The sequence below is a fragment of the Equus przewalskii genome, chromosome 1 (genome assembly GCF_037783145.1).
Source record: "Equus przewalskii isolate Varuska chromosome 1, EquPr2, whole genome shotgun sequence".
Lineage (NCBI taxonomy): Eukaryota > Metazoa > Chordata > Mammalia > Perissodactyla > Equidae > Equus > Equus przewalskii.
In genome coordinates, this window is record NC_091831.1 from 247860 (window position 1) to 262093 (window position 14234).

The following is a 14234-nucleotide window of genomic DNA, read 5'->3' on the forward strand; positions in this document are numbered from 1 at the left end:
GCATTTTACAGAAATTAAAAAGAGAGAAAGGATAGTCTTTTATGACTGCTCACAGAGTTACCATTTCTGATGAACACTCCTATTTCTTGTAGATCTGAGTTTTCATGTTCTGCATTTCTCTTAGTCTAAATAACTTCGTTATCAGGTTTTGTATCATAGATCTGCTTGAATCAAATTCTATCAATCTTTATTCATCAGAACATGTCTTCACTTACTATTAATTTTTGGAAAATCTGTTTTTCTGCATATAGAATTCAACGTACAGTTTTTCCTTTCAGCACCTTAAGGTGGTCCTTCCATTGTCTGCAGCCTCCACTGCATCTGAGGAGCAGTCAGCCTTCATTCGCATCGTTGTTGCCCAATGTGCGCTGTGTCTGCTCTTCTCTGCCTGCTTGTAGGATGTTGTCTCTATCTTTGGTTTTAGCACTTTCGCTGTGATACGGCTGTATGTCCTTCTCCATATTTGCTGGGCATGGTTTTGCTGAGCTTCTTGAATCTGTAAGCCAATGTTTTTCACCAATTATGGAAAATATTAGGCCATTCTTTCTCTAAATATTTTTGCCTACCCTGTTTTCATTCTCTTCTCCTTTAGATACTCCATTTACATGTATGTTAAATCTGTTGATATTGTCCCACAGATTCTTGAGGCTGTGCTCCTTTTCTCACACTTTTGTGTATATTTTATTTTAGATAATTTCTAGTGAAATTTATTCAAGTTCACTGACCTCTTCTCTTTCCTCCAACCTACAATTAACCCTATCAGGTGAAACTTTCAGTTATTGTTTGTAGCTTTTATTCTTTGGCTGAAATTCTCCATCTGTTCCCTAATTATGAACATATTATACTTAAAGTCCTTGAAAATACTTAGAATAGCTACTTAGAGCAATTATTTGATAACTGAAACATGTGGATCATCTCTGGCTCTCTTTCTATCAACTGTGTTTTCTATTTGTCTTTTAGCCACATCTTGCTTTATTGTATTGTAATATTTTACTGGTAGACATTGTGAATGATACCTCACAAAGACTCTGATTTTTTCACCATCCTGTGAAGCGTGGTGATTTTTTGTTCTAGCAGAGAGTTATATTACTGCAAGATCTTACAGGCTTAGTTTTATGGTTTGTTAGGGATTTAATTTTTACGTTGTTAGGTTGAGTCTGTTTTGGTTTTGATCTCAGTTTTTTCCCATTTTTTTTAAATTTATTTTTTCCAGTTTTATTGAGATATAATTGACATATAACATTGTGCGAGTACAAGGTGTACAACACATTGATTTGATATGTTTATGTATTGCAAAATTGTTACCATCTTGGCATTAGCTAATACCTTCATCATGTCAATTACCACTTCATTTTTGTGGTAAGAACACTTAAGATCTATTCTCTTAGCAACACTCAATTATATAACACAGTATTTTTAGCTATAGTGACCTTGATGTACCTTAGATCTCCAGAACTTGTTAATCTTATAACTGGAAGTTTGCACATTTGACCAATATCTCCCCATTTCCCCCAGCCCCCAGCCCCTGGTAAACACCACCCTACTATCTGTTTCTCTGAGTTTGGCTTTTTAGATTCCACATGTAAGAGACATCATGCAGTATTTGTCTTTCTTTGAATATTTCACTCAGCATAATGCCCTCAAGTTTCATCCAAGTTTTACAAATGTCAGATTTCCTTCTTTCTCATGGCTGAACAGTATTCTATTATCTATATATGGTATGGTGTATATATATATATATATATATATATATATATATATATATACACCACATTTCCTTTATCCATCCATCCGCTGATGGATGCTTAGGTTGTTTCTATATCTTGGCTTTGTGAACAATGCTGCAAGGTACGTGGGAGTGCAGATAGCTCTACAAGATCCTGATTCACTTCCTTTAGATATATACGTGGATGTGGGCTTGCTGGATCATGAGGTAGTTCTATTTTTAATTTTTTGTGGAACCTCCATACTGTTTTCTATAGTGGTTGTGACAATTTGCATTCCCACCAACAATGCACAAGGGTTCCCTTTTCTCTACATCCTTGCCGACACTTGTCATCTCTTGTCTTCTTGATGACAGCCATTCTAACAGGCGTGAGGTGCTATCTCATTGTGGTTTTGATGTGTATTTGAGTGACCTTAGCCTTAAGATAAGTCCTTTAGTCCTGGGACACAGTCTTTCCTCGCTAGGTGTGGCCCTTCTTGGGTTTTAGTGGAGGTACTGAGGTGTTTACCAAGCCCCTATAACTTCTTGGGACTCGAAGTTCAAACTCAGTCTGTCCCGTGATTGGCTGTAACTGAGATCTCTGCCCCTGAGCCTTCCAGACATTGCTTTTCCTTTGTCTCCTTTAAGGGCCCCCCCTTCACGCACAGTTCAGGTATCAGTCAATGACTGGGAGATTCCCAATCCTGTGGTTTCCTATTTTTTCTGAGACATTCATCCTTTATTTCCCTCTGCCTTGGCAGCTGCAATCTCTGTCCTTTGACACGTCAGACCGAGAAGACACCGGCCTTCTGTTGAGTAGCAGGTGCCCTATGCTCAGCTGACCCTCGAGTTTCCACAGGGAACAATCCGTGTGATGACTCCATTCCCTCAAGGTTTGAATCCTATCCAGTTTCTGCTGGTTTAGGTCACTCTGAGGTGCTTGAAATAGTTGTGGCACGAAAAAATATTTATTCTGGAGTTTATGATTGCTATCTGTGTGAGGGCTGGTCTGACATAATCTACTTCAAGATTATAGAACCAGAAACAGCCTATTTTCTCCTTTTTAATGTCTATTTTTCTAAAAATCTTTTAATATGCATCCATTTACTCCAACATAAAAAAAGAACAAGAGGAATTGCTGAGAATTTGGTTACTGGGGCTTGAGAAGAAGAAGTTCGACATTTCTGGGGTATTGGTGGGCCACCCACAAGTGCACACACAGGCCGACAATGAAATACGATGCTTCCAGTATGAACTGATCAGAATGACCGGGAATGACACGTAAAGAATTACACGGTCTCTTTTAAACTGAAAGAAGCAGTTTACAAAATAATAATTACAAAGTGGTTCTATATTTATTAAAGTCTGTGTATGTGTGTTAATATACACAAGCAGGAAAAATGATTTGCACCAGAATGTTAACAATGGCTACCTCTGGATGGAATTACAAGTGTTTTGCTTTTTTATTTTCTCCTTTTAAACATCTATATTTTCTAATTTTATTAGCATAAAATTCACATTTGCTATGAAAAGAAACCCCATGGTCCTCTTCAGGGAACTCCTGCAACACAGAGAGTAACGGAAATTCGGAGTGGACCTGAGTTAGGAGAGAGCACTGTCTTGGGCTTCCTTGGCTGGGGGTCCTCCATGGTGACTCTGGACAGTCACCTCAGCAGAGCGCCTCTTGCTGGGGGATGGCGGACGGGCAGCTCTCATGCCGATTCAGGCTTCAGAGTTCATTCATGTCTGGGAGCATTTCCTGCAGCCTCTCTTCCTCTGGAGTCAGAGCAGCCAGGCAGGTCCGATCTCTGGAGGTTGAAGCTGTGGTGTGGGGGCCACTACCAGTCTCAACAAGACTCAGCTGACCAGCCACCTCCTGCGTCCTCCTGTGCGAAGCTCAGAGGCTCCCGGATTGCACTGCAAACTCTGCTACTGGCCACCATTCAAATGCCCCTTCCCAATTTCCACAGGTTTACAAACCTCACAATCATAATGTCTGTCACAGATTAGGGAAAAATAAAGAGAATGCCCCATCCCCTGACTAACCATGTGAAAAAATGCCTCCTCCCAGCCTCTCCAAAACTAAGTGTAATGGTAGAAATTGTGGTAGAAATGATCTCTGTGCCATGAATTCATTCTCTCAGTCAGCTGATGATCACTGGGGGCCCGTCATGGGCCTGGTGCACAATGCTTCCAAAATGAGTTAATTTAGAAAAGTAAATCTCTGGTGCAGGGATAAGAAGGAGAACAAGGCATCGTCCCTGAGACAGCCAACATGGAGGGGGACAGACTTGCTCAGGGAAGACAGCAGCCCCCACAAGACCTGAAGCCTCGTTCTCTCAAAGGGTCCCTTTCTGCCCACGTCCGTCCAAAGCACACACGGACCCCATACCCCTGTCCCCAGTGCTGCACAGTTAAATTTCAAGGGGAAGGGAAGGGGCTCCAGCTGCCCTTCCCCGTGAGCTTCAATGACGCCCAAGTCCTCCTGCAGCCAGGGCCTGACAAGGAAGAGCCCAACTGGATCGCCGGTTGGTGGTGAAGGGAGAAGCCGGTTGGTGGTGGAGGGAGAAGGAAAGGAATCAGTGGTCGCAGTTCACTTCCCACACTGATGCCTGTAACATCCTTAAATTGGAGACTTGAAGACGCCTAGTCCTTCGGTGCCATCCCTATCAAAGTCCCAAAGACATTTTTCACAGATGTAGAACAAATAATCCTAAAATTTATATGGAACAACAAAACGCCCCAAATAGTCAAAGCAATTCTGAGAAAAAAGAACAAAGCTGGAGGCATCACACTACTGATGCCAAAGTGCACTTCAAAGCTACAGTAACCAATACAGTGTGGAGTTGCAGAAAACAGACACACAGATCAAGGGGATCGAATCGATAGCCCAGAAAGAAAGCCACACACCTATGCAAGCTAATTTTTGACAAAGGAGCCAAGAACATACAATGCAGAAAAGAAAGTCTCTTCAATAAATGGTCTTGATAAAAGTGGACAGGGACGTGCAAAAGAATGAATGCACACCATACACAAAAACTAACTCAAAATGGATTAAAAACTTGAATGTAAGACCTGGAACAATAAAACTCCCCGAAGAAATCATAGGCAGTATATTCTCTGACATCAGTATTAGCTGTATATTTTGAATATCGTGTCTCCTCAGGGAAGGGAAACAAAATAAAAATAATCAAATGGGATTACTTCAAAATAAAAAGTTTCTGCATGGCAAAGGAAATCATCTACAAAATGAAAAGATGCCCTACCACCTGGGAGAAGATATTTGCAAATCATATATCTGATAAAGGGTTAATATCCAAAATATATAGAGAACTCATACAACTCAACAACAAAAAACAAACAACCCAATTAAAAAACGGACAGTGGATCTGAACAGACATTTTTACGAGGAAGACATACTGATGGCCAACGGGCACATGAAAGAATGTTCAACAGCACTAATTATTAGGGAAACACAAATCAAAACCACAATGACATATCACCTCATGCCCATCAGAATGGCTATAGTTAATAAGACAAGAAACAACAAGTGAAGGAGAGGATGTGGAGAGAAGGGAACCCTCATACACTGCCGGTGGGAGTGCAAACTGGTGCAGCCACTAAGGAAAACAATATGGAGATAAAAATTAAGACTAGAACTTCCATATGATCCGGGTATCCCACTTCTGGGTATTCATCCAAAGAACATGAAAACACTAATTCGAAAAGATACATGCACGCCTATAGCCACTGCAACATTATTCACAATAGCCAAGACTTGGAAACACCTAAGTGCCCACCAACAGATGAATGGATAAAGAAGATGTGGTCTATATCCACCGTGGAATACTGCTCAGCCATGACAAGAGATGAAATCATGCCATTTGGGACAACATGAATGGACCTTCAGGACATAATGCTAAGCCAAATAAGTCAGGCGAAGAAAGACAAATACCACATTATTTCACTCATGTGTGGAAGATAAAAACAACAATAACAAACAAACACATAGATTCAGAGAACAGATTGGTCGTTACCAGAGGGGAAGAGGTGAGGGGAGGGCGGAAGGGATAAAGGGGCACACGTGTATGGTGACAGATGACAGCTAGACTCCTGGTGGTGAACACGATGCAGCCTATACTGAAGTCGAAATATAATGATGTACACCTGAAATTTATATAATGGTATAAAACAAGGTGACCTCAATAAAAAGAAAAAAAAAGAAAAGGCCTGGTCAAAATATTACGCTAAACAGTAACAAAACTTTTTGGAAGACCACTCGTGAAGACTTTCCTTCCAGGGAGAACCCATCGTCCTGAAGCCCCACCCTTCCTCGCCGCAGGCTCGCTGCTCCGCCCAGACGAAGGCAGAGGCAGCATCGGGCGTGAACCGAAGGAGCTGGCGCGGGGGCCGGGGGAGCGCTCCGCCCAGAGCCCGGAGACTCGGGCATCTTGGAGAAGAAATTCCTAGCGAGGGCTAGAGAAAGGGAGCGTCCACACCGATGATTTCCTGCATCGTCTCCTGCTTCTCAGTTCACACAGCTGTCACGCAGGTCACCCCTTGATGGTACAGAGCAGGACGCCGAGGGTCTGGGAAGGTAAGGGGCTTCCCGAGGCCCTAGGGGGCGGCGGCTCCAGAGCCGGTTCCGTGGTCCCTGCAGGGGGCAGCGGGATGTGCCCTCAGGAAGCAGGGACCGGGTCCCCGACGCCAGTATACGCCCCGCCTCAGGGAAGGCTGGCCCTGGGCGGTGCCTGCTGCCCACCCTCCAGGGGGGAGGTGGCGGGTCCGCGTGGGGCGCACAGAGCGCGGCTGCGGGAGAGCACTCTCCTGAGGGCGGCCTTGACGTCCGTGTTCCTCAGCGAGTAGATGAGCGGGTTCAGGGAGGGCGCCACTGAAGTGTAGACCACCGACACCACCGTGTCCTTGTCGAGCGCGTAGCTGGACGCGGGGCGGAAGTAGGTGTAGACGACGGTGGAGTAGTACATGGACACCACCAGGAGGTGCGAGGAGCAGGTGGAGAAGGCCCGCCGCTTGCCCGCGGCCGAGCGGATGCGCAGGATGCTGGCGATGATGCAGGCGATGATGCAGCCGTAGGAGAGCATGGTCACGGAGAAGCTCCCCAGGGCCAGGACCACATCCGCAGTGAAGGCCATGGCCTCGTTCAGGCGAGTAGGGGCACAGGAGAGCTTCAGCAGCGGGGGGATCTCACAGAAGAAGTGCTTAACCACGTTGGAGCCGCAGAAGGGCAGGCGCCCCGTGAGGACCGTGTTCACCGTGGTGTTGGTCAGGCTGACTGCCCACACAGCCGAGGCCAAGAGCACGCACACCCTGGGGCCCATGAGGGCACCGTAGTGCAGGGGCCGGCAGATGGCCACATAGCGGTCTAAGGCCATAGCAGAGAAGAGCAGCAGCTCAGCCCCCAGGGACCAGGTGAAGAAGAAGAGCTGGGCCATGCAGCCCCCGAAGGAGATGGTCCTGCCAGCCACCATGCTGCCCAGCAGCTTGGGTAGGATCGTGGAGGTGCAGAGGATGTCCACCGCAGCCAGGTTGACCAGGAAGAAGTACACGGGGGTGTGCAGGGCAGGGCTGGAGCTGATGAGCAGCACAATGAGCAGGTTTCCAGAGAGGGCCACCATGTAGAGGAGAAGGAATGCGGGGAAGAGCAGCATTTGCAGCCCAGGCGTTTCTGAGAATCCCAGAATGAGGAACTGGGTGACCAGCGTCTGGTTCATCCCAGCCTGGTGGACGCAGCTCTGAGTCCTCCTGTGCGCCCGGGGCTGCTCTGACACTGGCTGTCGAGGAAAGAGGGGCCCACTGTTTTAACTTGTTCTGAACATTCCATCCTGCAGATGCTTGTGTGACCCATTAGAAAGAGAATTTCAGGTCCTACTTTGGTAATGACAATGGAGATTTGTGCCCCTGATAGCTTTGGAGACCAGGATCACTGCAGTGGGAGCAGCTGTCCCCTGAGGTTAGAGAAGCTCCATCCTCACCCCTCTCCTGGCAGGTGTGGGACTGAGATGGCCACTCAGAAAAATCACTGGACTTGGGTCCTGGTCAGTGTGGGCTCATCTTTCCCCGGCTCCCGTGGGGCCCTGAGCACGTGGCGGCCGGGGTGGTGGGCTGACAGGGAAACCAGTATCCTGAGCTCCATCTACTATTTGAAAATCGTGACAGTTGTGTTTACGTCCTGGTCATACACTCAGACTGTGCCTGGGAACAGAGACGGGGGAAAAGCAACTCAATAAATCAGAGAAAGCCTGTTTCTAAAAGCCCCAGGACTCCTGCCTAGACTGACCACATCCAGCGGCACTGACACACAGGCACTGGAAGCCAGGGGCCGGGCCTGCATGCCGGGGACAGGGTGGGACCCGAGCCCTGTTTCCACTCCAGAGCCTGCTGCTGTCTGCCCCGCACGGCCCACAGCAGGGCCCCCAAAATCAGAGACACATCACCACCAGACTCCTCAGCTGAATCGGAAAGATGTCCCAGGACAAACCTGAGACAGTGGGAGCCGAGGCTCGTGCATGCCAGCTTCTGGATGACGAAGCAAGTGCAGATGGCTTGTAGATTATTACTCTAATGTGGGGGCACTGAGCTTATTTTGAAATACTGCACCTTGATATTTCTCTATTGACACCATAGCCCTTTCATTAAAAGGGAGGCTTTCATACATTCACATAAGCTGATGGCTTCGCACACTATTTCCTGGCACAGGCTTAGGTCTGGTCCTTCTGCTTTAGAGTCAGTGTCCGGGAGATGTACGACTGTCACTAAATGTTACGAGGAGGTGTCCCTGTGAGAGGGTGTCCGAGAATGACCAAGAAGATCACAACTGGAATGTGCTCATTGGTGTGGAAAATGCTGACAATTTTCCACAAAAATCTGTTACATTAAAAGAGAGAAAGAGAGAGACAGCAATTTTATACTACATTTTGTCTATGTTGCTCATTTTCCTTTTCTTATATCACTAGAAAAGCTTCTTCCTTAAACGTGACATCCAAAGGGGTCCCACAGCTCTTAGTACAGAGCAAATGTAATTATCCACTATTCTCAAAACATTCCTGTTTATGTTTAAAATACACGCAATACACAGAATCCACATTCACTTACAGTGGGTGCTTACAAAAGATGGAGAAATCTTTCTGGAATTACTGGTATCTTCTCAAGAAACTTCCTTCTTGTTCCTAAGAAAAAAAAACTTTAGAGAGTTGTCAGAAATCGTTACAAAATAGAGTTGTTTTTAAACAAAAGTACGGAGGGTGCCAGCTGTGTCCAAGAGCAGGGTCAGTGGGAGATTTGTGGCCGGAGCTCGAGGAGCCCTCTTGCATCGGGAACAGGCAGAGACACACTCCGGGTGGTGCTGCAGGGCCTGAGGGGCCAATTAGCACAGAACCTGCTCTCCCTGATGAGGTGGAACCAGCCTTGGGCTCAGGACTCTCCAGAGAGGCTGACCAGCACCTGGGGGACAGATGTAATCACCACCGAGAGAGAACTGACAACGTTCTCGGCACCTGCGGGTGTTTCCTGGCTGGAACAGGGGCTGGTGCTTGGCGGTAAGCGTCCAGGGACTGGTTGTCCAGCAGCAGCAGCAGGGTTAGCTGAAGGACAGACAGAGCTGACGGACATATCAGACAAAGAGGGTGTCATGGCGCTGAGCCAGTGAACCAACGAGCCACCCTTTCTGCTGAGAGCAGACAGTGCCTTTCCTTCCCAACCAGAAGCACACAAATGTGACACCAATGCCCGTCCACTGGACATTGGCCCAGGGCCTTGCTGGACATCACCAGATTCCAGCCCTTGGGGAGGCTAACGTCCACATTTCAATGGTCACTGGGGACATGTCGCCGCATTCTGCTCTTCCAATGCGACCGTCCTCACACATTGAGCATGTGCACACTTCATCCACCCAAGGCAACAACTCCTCTCCAGCTGCTTAGCGAACGTGGGGGCAGTGGAAACCGCCCTGCCTTGGGCCAACCCCGCCAGCCTGGGCCAGCCCTAAGCAGCAGCTAAGCCCAAGCCCTGCTCCTGGGGAAGACGCACCTTACAGCTGGTGGCTTTTCAGACCTCCAGCATAGTTCACGTGGAAAGGGTGGGTGGCTGGTCATTTGCTCTTCTCAGACCCGTCCAAACTGCTGGTCTTGGCTGGGCATCTTCAGTTCCTGGTCAGGGCACCCATCATTTTGGGTCTAATCCAGGTTCCACTCACCCTGACTCACGTAGGGGTTCTGTGTCTTAATTCTCTACTTCTTGGTTTCAAAGAAGGGGTCAACTTCTCACTTGGGGTGCTTGTGGAGACTCCAGATGGACCCAGGTTTCCTTTCCCTAGTTCTATTGAGGTATTATTAACAAAGAAAAGTTGTATTTACTTCATTTGTACAATGTGATTTTTTTATGGTGTAAAACGTGATGATTTGATATGTGTGTACATTGTGGAATGATTATCACAGTAAAGTCAATAACAAATCCGTCATCTCACAAAGTTACTTTTTCTAAATGAGAACTCTCTCTCTCTCTTTTTCTTTTTGGTGAGAAAGATTCTCTGAGCTAACATCCATGCCAATCTTCCTCTATTTTGTATGTGGGACACTGTCACAGCACAGCTCGTGAGTGGTATAGGTCTGCGCCCAGGATCCAAAACCGCAACCTGGGCTGCCAAAGTGGAGCACACTAAACTCAACCGCTACACCATGGGGCCAGCCCCGAGAACCCTTAATATTTCCTCTCTTAGCAATGTCAAGTATACAATCCAGTATTCTTATCTCCAGTCACCATGCAGTATATTCAACCTTCAGAACTTATTCATCTGTTAACTGAAATTTTGTGCCTGTGATCAACACCTCTGCATTTCCCACAACCCAAGCTCCTGGTGAGCACCGTTGACTCTGCTTCCATGGGTTCAATTGTTCTTTAGATTCCACATGTGAATACTACTATACAGCATTTGCCATTTTCATCTGGCATATTGCATTTAGACTAATGTGCTCTGGGTTCATCCATGTTGCAAATGGCAGGATGTTTTTTGTGGAGTTGTTCAATGGAGTCTTCAGTATTTCCTACATATAAGATCATGTCATCTGAAGAGACAACTTTATTTCTTTCTTTCCATTTGGATGCCTTTTATTTCTCTTTCTTGCCTGTTTGCTCTGGCTAGGACTTCCAGTAGCATGAGGAATAAGAGTGGTAAGAGTGGGCATCCCTGCCTTGTTCCTCATCTTGGAGGAAAAGCTTTCAGCTTTTCATGTTGAGTATGACGTTAGCTGTGGGCCTGACATATAAGGCCTTTATCATGTTTGGTACATTCCTTCTACATCCAGTTTGTTGAGAATTTTTATCATGAAAGGATGTTGAATTTTGTCAAAGGCTTTTTCCGCATCTATTGAGATGATCATGTGGTTTTTATTCTTCATTTTATTCATGTTGTGTGTCACATCCATTGATTCATCTATGTTGAACCATCCTTGCATCCCAGGGATAAATTCCACTTGATCACAGTGTACAGACCTTTTAATGTGCTGTTGCGTTTGATTCACTAGTATTTTGTTGAGATTTTCACATCTATGTTCATAAAGGATATTTGCCTGTAATTTTCTTTTCCTGTTGTGTCCTTGTCTGGCTTTGGTAATAGGGTAATGCTGGCCCAGTAAAATGAGTTTGGAAGTGTTCTCTCCTCTTCATATTTCCGAGGAGTTTGAGAAGGATTGGTGTTAATCTTTACATGTTGGGTAGAATTCACCCAGGAAGCCATCTGGTCCTGGGATTTTCTAGGTTGGGAGCTTTTTGACTATTGCTTCAGTCTCCTTACTAGTAATGGTCTGTTAATATATCTATTTCTTCATGATTCACTCTTGGTGGACTGTGTGTTTCTAGGAATGTGTTCATTTCTTCCAGGTTGTCCAGTTTGTCGGGATATAATTGTTCATCATAGTCTCTTGTGATTGTCTGTATGTCTATGATGTCAGTTGTAATGTCTCCTCCTTTATTTATTTGAGTCCTGTCTCTTTTTCTTGCTTAGTCTAGCTAATGTTTGTCAATTTTGTTTATCCTTTCAAAAAACCTGCTGTTAATTTCATTTATCTCTTCTATTGTGTTTCTAGTTTGTATTTCATGTTTTTTTCTGCTCAAATCTTTATTTCCTTCCTTCTGTTACTGTGAGATTAGTCTGTTCCTTTTCTATTTCCTGAGGTGTAAAGTTAGGCTGTTTATTTGACATCTTTCTTTTGTCTTAATGTAAGTATTTATCACTATAAACTTCTCTCTTAGAATTGCTTTTGCTGCATCCCATAATTTTTTTGTATGTTATGTTTCCATTTTAGTTTATCTCAACATATATTTTTATTTCCTCCTTGATGCATTGATTCTTCAGGAATATGTTAATTCCCGCACATTTGTGAATTTTCCATCTTTCCTCCTGTTATTAATTTCTAGTTTCATACCATTGCAGTCAGAAAAGATAGTTGTTATCATTTTAATCTTCTTAGATTTGTTACTACCTGTTTTGTGGCCCAATATATGATCTATTCTGGAGAATGTTCTGCATGCACTTGAGAAGAATGTGGATGGAATATTCTGAATATTTCTGTTAAGGCCTTTTGGTCTATAGTGCTATTATTTATTTTTTTTGCGGAAGATTAGCCCTGAGCTAACTGCTGCCAATCCTCCTCTTTTTGCTGAGGAAGCCTGGCCCTGAGCTAACATCTGTGCCCATCATCCTCTACTTTATATGTGGGACACCTACCACAGCATGGCTTGCCACGTAGTGCCATGTCCGCACCTGGGATCCGAACCGGCAAACCCCTGGCCACCGAGAAGTGGAACGTGCAAACTTAAACTCTGTGTCACTGGGCTGGCCCTATAGTGCTATTTAAGTATGGTTTCTTAAGTGATTTCTGTATTGATGATCTATCCATTTATGTAACTGAGGGTTTGAAGTCCTCTACTATTATTGTGTTGAGTATAGTCATCTCTGCTCCTTTTGGTTACCATTTGCTTGAAATATCTTTTTCCTTCTCTTCACTCTCAGCCAATGGGTGTCCTTAAGGTTAGAAGGAGTCTGTTGTAAACAGCATGTTGTTAGATCCTGTTTTTAACCCACTCATCCACTCTGTGTCTTTTGATTGTAGAATTTAACCCATTTACGTTTAAAGTAATTATTGATCTATAAAGAATTACTATTGCCACTTTTTTCATTGTTTTATGACTGTCTGGTAGTTCCTTTGGTCCATTCTTCCTCTCTTGCTGTCTTATTTTGTGATTTGTTGATTTTTTTGTAGTGGTATGCTTTGATTTCTTTCTCTTTCTCTTTTGTGTATCTACTAGCCGTTTCTGCATTTTGTTTACCATAAGATTTACATAAAACATCTTGTAGTTATAAAAGTCTATTTTAAGCTGATAACAACTTACCTTCTATAGCATACAAAAACTCTACACTTTTAATTTCTCCCCTCCTAGATTTTATGCTATTGATGTCACACTTTACATCTTTTTATATTGTGAATCCATTAACAAATTATTGTAGCTATACTTATTTTTAATACTTTCGTCTTTTAACATTTATACTACAGTTAGAAGTAACCTTTGCACCACCATTGCAGCATTAGAGTATTCTGAATTTGACTATATATTTACCTTTAACAGTTTTACTAAAACTCCTACGCATTTACTCCCCCTTTTGTTTCTGATATCATATTTTACCTCTTTGTGTGTGTGTTTGCATCCCTTAACCTCCTATCATGGAGATAGATATTTTTAGTACTTTTGTCTTTTGACCTTCATATTAGCTTTATAGGTGGTTGATCTACTACATTTACAGTGTGTATGCCTTTACCACTGATACTTTTTCTTTCATAATTTTCTCATTCCTATTTGTTGTCTTGTATTTTCCACTTAAACAAGGCCCTTTAATATTCTCTAAAGGCTGGTTTACTGTAGTTTTCGCTTGTCTGGAAAACTCTTTATCTCTCCTTCCATTTGGAGTGATACCCTTGCTGGGTAGAGTATTATTGGCTGTAGGTTTTTCCTTTCACCACTGTGAATATATCATGCCACTCCCTCTAGGCTGTAAGGTTTATGCTGAGAAGCCAGCTGATCGTCTTATGGGTGTTCCTTTGTATGTATCTTTTCTCTTCCAGCTTTCAGGATTCTCTTTTTATCTTCAATTTTGGACATTTTAATTATAATGCGTCTTGGTGTGGGCATCTTTGGGCTTATCTTGTTTGGCGCTGCACCTGGATGTCTGTTTCCTTCCCCAGGTTAGGGAAGTTTTCAGCTATTATTTCTTCAAATAGATTCTCTGCCCTTTTGTCTCTCTCGTCTCCTTCTGGGACATCTATAATATGGATATTAGTACACTTGAGGTTGTCCCAGAGGTCCCTTAGACTATCATCATTCTTTTTCATTCTTTTTTCTGTTCTTCTTGGGAGATTTCCTCTACTCTTTCATCAATCACTGATCTGTACTTCTGTGTCATCTACTCTGTTGTTGAGTCCCTCTAGTGAATTTTTCATTTCCAGTATCGTGTTCTTCA

At 44.2% G+C, this 14234-nt stretch overlaps 1 protein-coding gene across 1 annotated transcript; it reads right to left on the reverse strand.

The window, feature by feature from the left end:
* Positions 1-3037: 3037 nt before the first annotated feature.
* Positions 3038-8892, reverse strand: LOC103556396 (olfactory receptor 13G1-like). The gene is made up of 2 exons (XM_070630738.1): positions 8819-8892; positions 3038-7918 (listed from the first exon to the last, which is right to left on the reverse strand). Exon 2 carries the CDS (start codon positions 7435-7437, stop codon positions 6430-6432), a length of 1008 nt encoding a protein of 335 aa, XP_070486839.1. The 5' UTR covers positions 7438-7918; positions 8819-8892; the 3' UTR covers positions 3038-6429.
* Positions 8893-14234: the final 5342 nt, after the last annotated feature.